This window comes from Sceloporus occidentalis, unplaced genomic scaffold, assembly GCF_023333645.1.
Source record: "Sceloporus occidentalis isolate IW3139 unplaced genomic scaffold, rSceOcc1.0.p SCAF_1, whole genome shotgun sequence".
Taxonomy (NCBI): domain Eukaryota; kingdom Metazoa; phylum Chordata; class Lepidosauria; order Squamata; family Phrynosomatidae; genus Sceloporus; species Sceloporus occidentalis.
Window position 1 is genome coordinate 276,073,822 of NW_028316981.1, and position 9,829 is coordinate 276,083,650.

Sequence of the window (9,829 nt, forward strand, 5' to 3'; positions counted from 1 at the left end):
TCTGACCACACTGAAGGTAAGATGTTATTTCAAACAACTTCACTATCTCTTAACTGCATTTAAGCCAGAGCTGGGAAACATGACCCCATAGATATTGGATGAAATTGTCAAAATTTAAACTTCCAAAAATGCTACTGAAAAGTTAAAAATAAAGCAGATAATAGGAAAGGCTATGGTAAAATGAATGTTGCTTCCAAAGGAACAATGGGCAATTAATGTCTGTATCTCACATGATTTCAAGGAAAAGTCTCCAATGCAGAAATGGACTAATTCTGGAATTTTTAAAAACTATAATTCCTAGAATCCTTCAGCCACAATGACCAGGTGCTCTGAGAACACCTAGCTTCTGCAGTTGGCTCCTGTGAAATGAGAAGAGATGTGTCCCTTTTTAATTACTTGAGAATTGCCTGGGTATTTTGGTTTTGCATGACATTTCTGTATTAAGCCCTAAGTAAAATCACAAGAAAGCTTTCCCCACACTAGTCCATTTCAATACCATTTGCACATAGTGGTTTGAATGCTGGGTTGTATGCTTTTAATACATTTTTAAGTTTTATATTGCAGTTCACTAGAAAATGTATAAAAGTACATAATACATAGACAGAATGAAATATGACATTCTACATACTGAAGTACTCCATCATTCCTTTCTTAGCTATTGTGCAACATGACATTTTTACAAGTAGAATAAATGTGGCTTTACAGATGACTGAATGTCAATCAGATAATCTGAAATGAAACTGTTAAAATCTTACCAATAAGAGAAGGCAGACTCAGCCAACCCAACTCCCAAACCATTTGATATTTGGCATCCTTGGCAAAACTGGTTAGAGTGTCTCAGTTGTGCTGACCAAGCCATTTTTGACAGTTCAGGCATGTTAGGCAAACATTGTGGAAAAAGACTTCTGTAGACAAACAGCCAGGCCACAGTCTACAGCAGAGCCCTGGCATTGCTAACTGCTCTGTTAGAGCCAACAGCTGATAAACGTGCAGTGCAGCATGAAAGTGCCAAAATCTCACATTTAAGTAACCAACTAAAATTCCCACATTATTCATAAATATGGTTTGCACTCTTCATAAGAAGAACTTCCCATCAATGGTCAGACTAAGGTACCAATTAAAAAATAAATAAAGTCTTTGATACTAATCAGTGCTAAAACAAGTTGAAATCTTCATATATGAAGTCATCCCATAAGTACAATACTATTCTTTGATGTTTTGAAGGAGTGTTAGTAAATGTGATTCAATAACCTGTTGAACTGAAATGGAAAAAACAAAAGTTAGTTTTGAAAGTGCTTAACTGTGGATCATCTATAGTGACACAAAACCAGCCCTCCATCCTTAATAGTCTGGCACTATCAAGAAGGATCCTAAGGGACTACAATGTGCTAATGCAAATGCTTTCTCTACACTCACCCACCTCTGGCCTTGTCATATGAACAGGAATTTTGCTAAACGTTTCATTTCCTAGCTTCACCTTTTGGCTATGGTCTCGCAAAAGGATAATTGGGTGCAGCACTGGGTGTTGCTGGAGTGCAACTGGCTCCAGCCTGCTTAGCCAATGGTGAGGGATCATGACAGTTTCATTCCAATATCATGTAGATTGCTATCTTCATTACAGCAGAGCTTGATAAAATGGAGGGGTGAGGGTCTGGAATTTTTTTTTGCCCTAAATGGTCAGTAATTCCCCCAACCTCTGAGGTGACAATTTTTGCCATTGTACTTTTCAAGGATTTGGGACCCCTTTGTTCAGCCTGTACAGTCCTGCCCCCTTCACTTCCTGATTTGAGAAAAGGCTTGAACAGGAACAAAAAAAGGTAAAGTGAGGAAGAAAATACAGTAAAATTCCTCCTGAGACTTGGGATGGCTGATAATTTTTTCTAACCCCTCCTCTCCTGTTTTGGTTATGTAGGGTGAAATGGGGTGATAGAGTGGCCCTTCTTGGCAGTGACAGGTTGACTCTTCATGGGCCATGGAAGGGGACATTGATATGTGTCTTCAAGTGAGCTCCAACTTTTAGTAACCTTAACATAGGGTAGGATTTATTCAGTGATGATTGCCATTTCCTTCTTTTAAGGCTGAGGAAGGCCCGAGGTCACCCACTGGGTCTCCAACGATAGGTGAGGATTTGAAATCTGGTTTCATAGAGTCCTAGTCCAACATACAAACCACTACACCATAGTTAATCCCATGGGGAGCAGGGAAAATTCACTCTTGCATTGCAGCACCACAGAGAAAAACCATGGCACATATAGGGCAAGCTCACTGCCCCCTCTACAAACTCTGGAACTAAATATACAACCAGAAATCCACAACAAGCAAAGAAGGCAACACATTTTTTCTCATAGATATTTTCAGTAGTGGGGGAGAGGTGTTTGTGTGGCAAGTCAGTAGGGGTACAATGCTATATTATGTTGTAGCTCTGCATGTAGTACCATCACTGTAAATGGTGGCAAAGAAAAACAGTCTAAAAGTAACAGTAAAAAGTTTGTTGACTCCTAGTGATTTTAGTAGAACTTTAAGATCACAGACAAATCTGGCATTTTCATGCATATTTGGAACAAAAATAAAAACTGTTTAATCTACTGATAACGTTCATTTAAAAAATTCTGAAATGCTTGCATACTCACCACTACGATGGCCAAGGGCAACAGCTAGATCCATGGAGTTATATCCAGAATCTGTCTCTATGGTTGGATCAGCACCATGCTCTAGTTAAAACAACATGGAATTTAAAGCATTGATTTATTAAGATACTGCATGTCTTACAGTTCTCACTGACTAATATTACCTTGGTACTACTTACCTAAGAGTATTTTGACACATTTCACATGGTTTCCATGTACAGCATAGAGCAAAGGTGTGCCACCATTCTGTAAAAATCAAGGAAATTTAAAATTTCAGAATTAATTTGTAGTTTATTTATAGATATGTTGTATGTACATGGAGGGATTTATTAGCCAAATACATTTTTGTGGGCATAACTAGTCCTTCTCCAAGTTTAATGGCATGTGTACCGAACACAGGGGAGCTTTTACAGAAGGTGCAAGTAAACAGGTGCAAACCAATATTTCTGCAAAACCCCACTGAGAGAAGAAACTGTCCCTTTTTCCTCTAAGGAGAACTGAAAGAAAGATGGGTTTTCTCCTGTGTTTTCAGCTTTCCCAAAAAATAATTGTCTTGCCCATTGCTAGGGAAGCATGAAAGGGGTAATGTGTCTCCTATTTTGATTCTGAACAACACTGTAATGAAATACTGCTGACTAAACTTGCACAAGAAAAAACACCTCTGTGGAAAATTAAGAGAAAATACAGAAGTCCAGTTCTCTTCTGTGAGTGAAGCTTTTGTTAAAGATGGAGGTATTTGCTGTTGGTGAGCATTTGGGTGAAATTTGCATTCATACCAGAAATACACAGGGATTCCTGCTGAGGACCCCATACACAAGATGATCTTTCAGCGTACGTAGTATTAATATGCAGTTGAGATGAGGGGTAATCCTTTCTTGATAGCATCATTCTGGAGTCTGTTTTCTGGTCACACTTTAATATGACAGAATGGTGTAAACCGGCTTATATTTCTAGATTCCCCTCCTCTATGTTATGCATCTCCTTTAATATTATGGATACAACCTTATGGGCCTTATTCACAGGTGAGTGTTAGCGGACAAAAGTTGCATAAGTCTACAATCCTTTACCTGACAATGCAGGTTTTACCTACCATTATATATCAAGTCAGATATTTGCCAAATTCTTTTTCCCTGTCTGGTTGCCTGCCTGGCTCATATTTAAGAGAATCAACAACTTTATCTCTGCTTCAAGAATCCTAAAACCAGCAGCTAATTGAATTTTTTGACAAACTTTACTTAACATGGGGTCTTCCAGATATGCTGTATTACAACGTCCATCATTCCTGAACCAATAGGGAAGGCTGATTTAAAACATGGCAAGGATTAGAGCCTAATCTCTTACAATAATGCAATTAAAAATCATAGCAAGAAACTCATCAAAAACTCTTCTAACTTACATTCTTCTAACCCAATTCTTATTGTACTATCCAAGTTGTTGAAATACAACTCCTGGAATTTCTGACAATTTCTGGCAATGCTGGCTGGGGTTTCTAGGAGTTGAAGTCTAACTGAAGCTGATGACCACAGTTTGGAGGCCACAACTCTGAGGCCTCAACCCTTTCAAGAAAGAAAAAAAGGATCTGAATCTCAGTGGACCATGACCAGGCTTGCAAGTGTTACCATTTTGATACTACTCCCTAGAAATGAGAGAGGGCAAAAATTGCAGACTAAGAGGAGACAACAATTAATCCTGCAGGTGAAAGCTTTCATGTCTGCTTATTTATTCATCGTTTGTTTTTGTCTATGTTGCAATATTACTGTATTTTCTGAATCTTAATATATTTTATGACTGTTTTTAATTGTGAGTGATTCTGAAAACATTAGGATGGAACAAAACCCTTTTAATAAACAAAGTAAATAACAAGCAGTAACACCTTAAGTACTAAAGCCAAGCACTAGTCTCTGATAGTGTAGATCCATTGATTCAATGACATTTACATAGGCGTTGATTTCCCATTCTGAAGTTGATTCAGTGGATCTACTGTAATTGGCCATAGTGAATGGATTTAGGTCCAAGGCAGAACCAACCTCATTAATAGACCTACCCAGTCGTATTCATTCACATCAACTCCACAATCAAGCAGCATCTTGACGATATCTGTGTATCCTTTACTACAAGCCAATGACAAGGCGCTCTCACGCCCCTTCCCCAGAATCTGTGGATCTGCACCCTGGCAAAAAAATAAATAAATTGGCAAATGAGTTGTTATCGTATTAATCAAACACATCAGTTCAACCAAACGATGTCAACTGTCTAGGGATTTAAACCACCTTAGACAACGGAACTATAGATTTAGAAAGAGATGGCTATTCAATCTCAGTTTAAATATCTTCAAAAAAGGGGAGGCCACCACCTTCTGAGGCAGTCTGTTCTATTGCTGAACAGCTCTTACCATCAAGATGTTCTTCATAATGTTTAGTTAGAATCTCTTTTCTTGTCATTTGAATCCACTGGTTCAGGTCCTAACCTCTGGGGCAGCAGATAACAAGCTTGCCTCAGATGATGATCTCAGCTCATGGGCAAGAACCTATGTGAAGAGATCCTTCAGATAATTTCGTGTCAAGCCATGGAAGCTACATGGATTTTCTTTCTCCTTTATAAAAGCTTCCATATTTTCCAAAACTATCACACATCTCCTGTCACCACCCCCTGCTCCTGGACAGGAACACCCAGTGCTGTTCCAGTGCTGGTGGGTAGAAGTCCATATAGTTCAGCAATTGGCTTACACATTGTAAACTGCTCAGGGAGTGCTAGTTCACTGATAAGTGGTATAGAAACGTACTTGCTAGACTTTAAATAATCCTTTTCATCAGAATTACATCATGCATGGGTTTTGCTTCTTTGACTTTTTAAAACTGTACTAATAAATATCATGAATTTATACAGTGCAAAGCCCTTTTGACAAGGGCTACTGGAATTTTTTTTTCTGGATTATGAGCACTGCATTTGTATACAGTATCACTAGAAATGAATGAAGCGAAACAGATTTTCACTTACATTTTGCAGTAAAAATTCTACCACTGCTATTTGTCCATGAGCTGCAGCCCACATCAGAGGAGTAAAGCCTTCTTCATCAGTATGGTTGATGACATTTTCTGTTTAACAAAACATAGAGATACACAATCTTTCAACTATTATCTTTGTGATGATTTATACAATCAATTTAAAACACGATTTTCTTCAAAGGTAAGCAATGCTGGAGGCACAAAAGGATCCATTGTGAACACAAATTAATGGTTGTCTATTTAGCCAAGCTATAGTTCATGGATCTGCTATGGTGAAACTGCAAAGCAGGCAACAGGAGTCACTTCTAAAGCTGATTAAGAAGATGAAGAACAGACAGCTGCACCCACTGTAATAGAACATGAATAAGATTTGACACTCTTAAGGAAACTGGACTAATCTCACCTATCGTTTGGAACGTATCTGCTTGCTGATATCACACCAGTCATCCAAATCACAGGCTAGCTTAGGAAACAGTTATCACCAGAGTAGTGGACTAAAGCATAGGCAATGCAGGCTCTAGTCTTCCTAAGCTATAAAGTTTACAGCGTGACCTTGGGCCAATCATGCTCTCTAAGCATGGTCAACCTCAAAGATGTGAGGAACAGTGAGAAGCAAGTATTCACCTATAACTCACTGCAGGAAAGAAGGGGTGTAAATAATCTTAAAATAGCCTCCAGCATTCAAATGTTGCCACTCTTGTCACTTTAGATGCAAACCCAGCACAACCATCAAAAACAGCAGTGGTTAGTTTCTAAACAATGAGATCCATAGCTCGTCTGGTAGCCAAGGCCTTCTAAGATGTCCTGCCACTGCTCACAAACCTACGGGACCAATCAGTGATTGCTTTGTGATACCTAAAATGTATTTTGCACATTCTCAGAAGCTCTTTCATTTATCACATTTCCAGTGCATGCCATTTGCTTCTAAGGACATTCTAAAAAGTGTGTATAATAGGAGTAGAAATAAAGGATGAAGGTGAATCTCTAAGAGCACATGAAATAAAAACCACCTATGGAGAGGGGAAGGTAGGATACATGTAAATAAATGAATGAATAATCAAACTTCCTATTACGTTTCTTCCCCCAAAAAAACTAAGAACACTGAGCTGCTGCTATTTGTACATTTTCTGCTTCTGATGTGTTGATATGTAGAAGCCCATAAAGTTTGTTGACATTATGATCTACAAAGTCAAACCATCCGCAAACCACTTTCATGATTAAAAAGAGAAAAGCAATGTATGAAATGAAGAACAAATATAAATGATCTATGTAAAAGCCTGCTACAGCATCCATTCCAACTTGGCAACTTATCATTGCTGCTCCCCCCCCCAAAAAAGCCAAAACAAATTCTTACCTTGCTCTATGCGTGTGGCTAAGTATAACATTTCTCCCTGAGCAGCCAGCTGATGAACAGATAGAGCTGTAAAGACAACAACAGAATATTGTATCCTTAGATGCAATTAGCCATAAACTCAACACTAAAATTCTGTCTGAATGTCAGTAAAGTGGGGATACTAACATGGCTAGTTTATTTACAATTTGAATAAGCTTTGTTTACCCACAATGATATGGGTAATTATTACATTCTACATCAAACATCTTTTCTTGAATTAGATAAATATCAGAAACCTAGACAGACAAACTAATTTAAAGGGGACACAAAAATAAAGAGAACACAAAAAATATCCCAATAGCTTCCAAAACAAAAACTGAAATGTACAGTTCTACTGAGCAACACTCACAGTTGACAAGCAAAGGTGTTGTGGAAACTTCATTTCCTCTGTGCTTGTTAGTTAAAGTGGTTGACTGTTTTATTGGTGAAAAATGTTTGGTCGTTGATGGAGTGTAGACATGTCTAACTTGAATCCCAGGAGAAGGAGAAGTATGGATATTGCACTCAGCTGTGAAGTAAAAAAGGCATCAGTAAGGAGAGATGAAAATCCACATTTTAAGAAATGGATTTGCTTCACACTGTACTGGGTAGAATGCTGTGAAAAGTGGACATGATTAAAATCAGCCAAAACTAATGAAGCATTGGTTATGCAAAGCACCCCAGTGCACAGAGGCATCTTTCTTAGAGGAACTACACTTCCAGAATGTGAAATAATAATAATAATAATAATAATAATAATAATAATACAGCATTATTTATAAAGCGCTGTAAAATTACACAGCACTGTACATACAATCTTTTTAATTTGATGGTTCTGAGATAAACAAAAATCCAAAATGCACTGGGTTGACCAAACCGCCATTTAAGGGCATTGCATGTAATCATTTGCAATAACAATACTTATGAGCCCTTATGGAAAGAACACTTTAAAATCCTGACCTTTAAATAATACAGATGCCACTTCTAGGTCCGAGTTCACTTGATCCTGAATGTTTTTGCTGTCTTCTTCGTTCAAAGACTTGACAAACCGAGAACACACATTCATATCAAATCTATTGGGCAAAATGAACTTCATTCCCATGGCAACACTCTGAGCTTGTCCTTCCTCAACGCCGGGATCGAGGTGATGCTCCACTTTGATGTCTGGCATATGAGACAGGCTATAGCTGCCAGCACAGTCTTCCACGATTAACTGGGTACCGACGTCTAGATTTGCTGACGGTTCCATTTTCCGAAGCTCAAGTTATTTAAAGTGTTTCCTTATGGTTTTTCCTTCTAGCGTGGAAGTTTTTTTTTAAAAAACCTTAGATGGCCGAGGTTTATGACAATCTGCAACAAAAAACAAAACATTGGGATATAATGCCGAAACCTCATAATAATACAAAAGAAGAACAGTTCTTCAGCATGAACAGGTAAGATAATTTAAGTAATACAAAATATTTCCTGCAGTAGTCTGGATGCTTTAAACCACTGAATTCAAAACACCTCAAGAATGTAATGCTTAAATGTGGAATAATCACTTACGTTTTCTGTCTGCATTCAGGAACTCTAATGAAAGCAGCCTTCCCAATCCCCACTGCAATCTTTGGATGTCATGATCAAAATCTCTCTATAAACATTCACCACAGTGTTGGTTGGGGAAGCGGCATTTGAAATGATGCTCATTTTTCATGGTAGACTAGCTTTAGATTATTCACGGATCTTATCAGTATGTTCTCTCTAGAAATATCTAGGTCCTCCAGCACAACTCTATGGTCATCTTTATCCAAAAGTCACACTGAAGGACCAAGAGATTCCTAGAGAGGACACTCCACTAGGCCTTTGTAGCTCCTCCAGCACAGTTCTATGGTCAATGTCTGGCAGATGTTGACTACAGAGTTGCACTGGAGGACCTAGAGATTCCTAGAGAGGTGTCCTTTTGGGTAAAAACCTAAGTGTTTTTGTTATTTGGAGTCCTTCCACATTCACGGGGGTCCTGTGCCCCTAACCCCAGTGAAGGTGGAGGGACCAGCGGATATGGTCAACTGCATAACTATACACATTTGTCTGTTTATCTGCCTATATCCTTGTCTCCCTACATGAGGCTCAAAGTGGCTTACATTGTGCCCCTATTACCCTCCAACCCCACAGACCCAGTCCTTTCCGCCCCTTTAACCCCCAAGCTCTGCCCCTTTTACCTTCTCAGCTCCAAGTCCTTTTCCCTCAGATCAACTCCTTTCTGCCCCTGTAGCTCCGCCCCTTTACCCCAAGCCCCACCCCGTTACCCCTGTAGCTCCGCCCCTTTACCCTCCCTTCTGAGTGCTTCTCCCTCAGACCAACTCCTTTCTGCCCCTTTCACCCCATAGCCCCGCCCCGTTACCTCCAATCCCCGCCCATTTAACCATCCCAGCTCCAAGTCCTTCTGAGTGCTTCTCCTTCAGACGGACTCCTTTCTGTCCTCCTTATCCCGTAGCCACGCCCTTCACCACAAGCCACGCCTTCTTACCCCACAAACCCCGCCCCTTTGTCCTCCCAGATCTTCTGAGTGCTTCTCCCTCAGACCAACTTCTTTCTGCCCCTTTTGCCCCCGGAGCCCCGCCCCCTTTACCCTCTCAGCCCCAAATCCTTGCTAGCGCTCCTGCCACAGCTCAACGCCTTCCCCGCCCCTTTTACCCCCGTAGCTTCCAGTCCTTCCTCACATACGCGATTATTGTTGTTGTGGCGAGATTTGACGTCATTTCCGCTTGGTACGCCATAAAAACACGGAAGTGAAAATTGATGGGGCGGAGCCTATGGGACTGTGGAAAAGGCTGGAATCTAGAGAT

The 9,829-nt window shown here is 39.7% G+C and overlaps 1 protein-coding gene across 5 annotated transcripts; it reads right to left on the minus strand.

Annotated features, from left to right (window-relative positions):
- Nucleotides 1-512: 512 nt before the first annotated feature.
- ANKRA2 (ankyrin repeat family A member 2) lies at nucleotides 513-9,817 on the minus strand. 5 transcript variants are annotated; one of them, XM_089494128.1, is made up of 9 exons: nucleotides 9,708-9,817; nucleotides 7,965-8,354; nucleotides 7,375-7,533; nucleotides 6,987-7,052; nucleotides 5,625-5,722; nucleotides 4,672-4,797; nucleotides 2,807-2,873; nucleotides 2,631-2,711; nucleotides 513-1,259 (listed from the first exon to the last, which is right to left on the minus strand). In XM_089494128.1, the coding sequence occupies exons 2-9, from the start codon at nucleotides 8,251-8,253 to the stop codon at nucleotides 1,204-1,206; spliced, it is 942 nt and encodes a 313-aa protein (XP_089350254.1). In that variant the 5' UTR covers nucleotides 8,254-8,354; nucleotides 9,708-9,817; the 3' UTR covers nucleotides 513-1,203. The 5 variants fall into 5 exon arrangements, with proteins under 5 accessions (XP_089350254.1, XP_089350248.1, XP_089350278.1 ...); XM_089494122.1 differs by having other exon boundaries at nucleotides 9,678-9,817; XM_089494152.1 differs by lacking the exon at nucleotides 9,708-9,817 and adding an exon at nucleotides 9,385-9,511.
- Nucleotides 9,818-9,829: the final 12 nt, after the last annotated feature.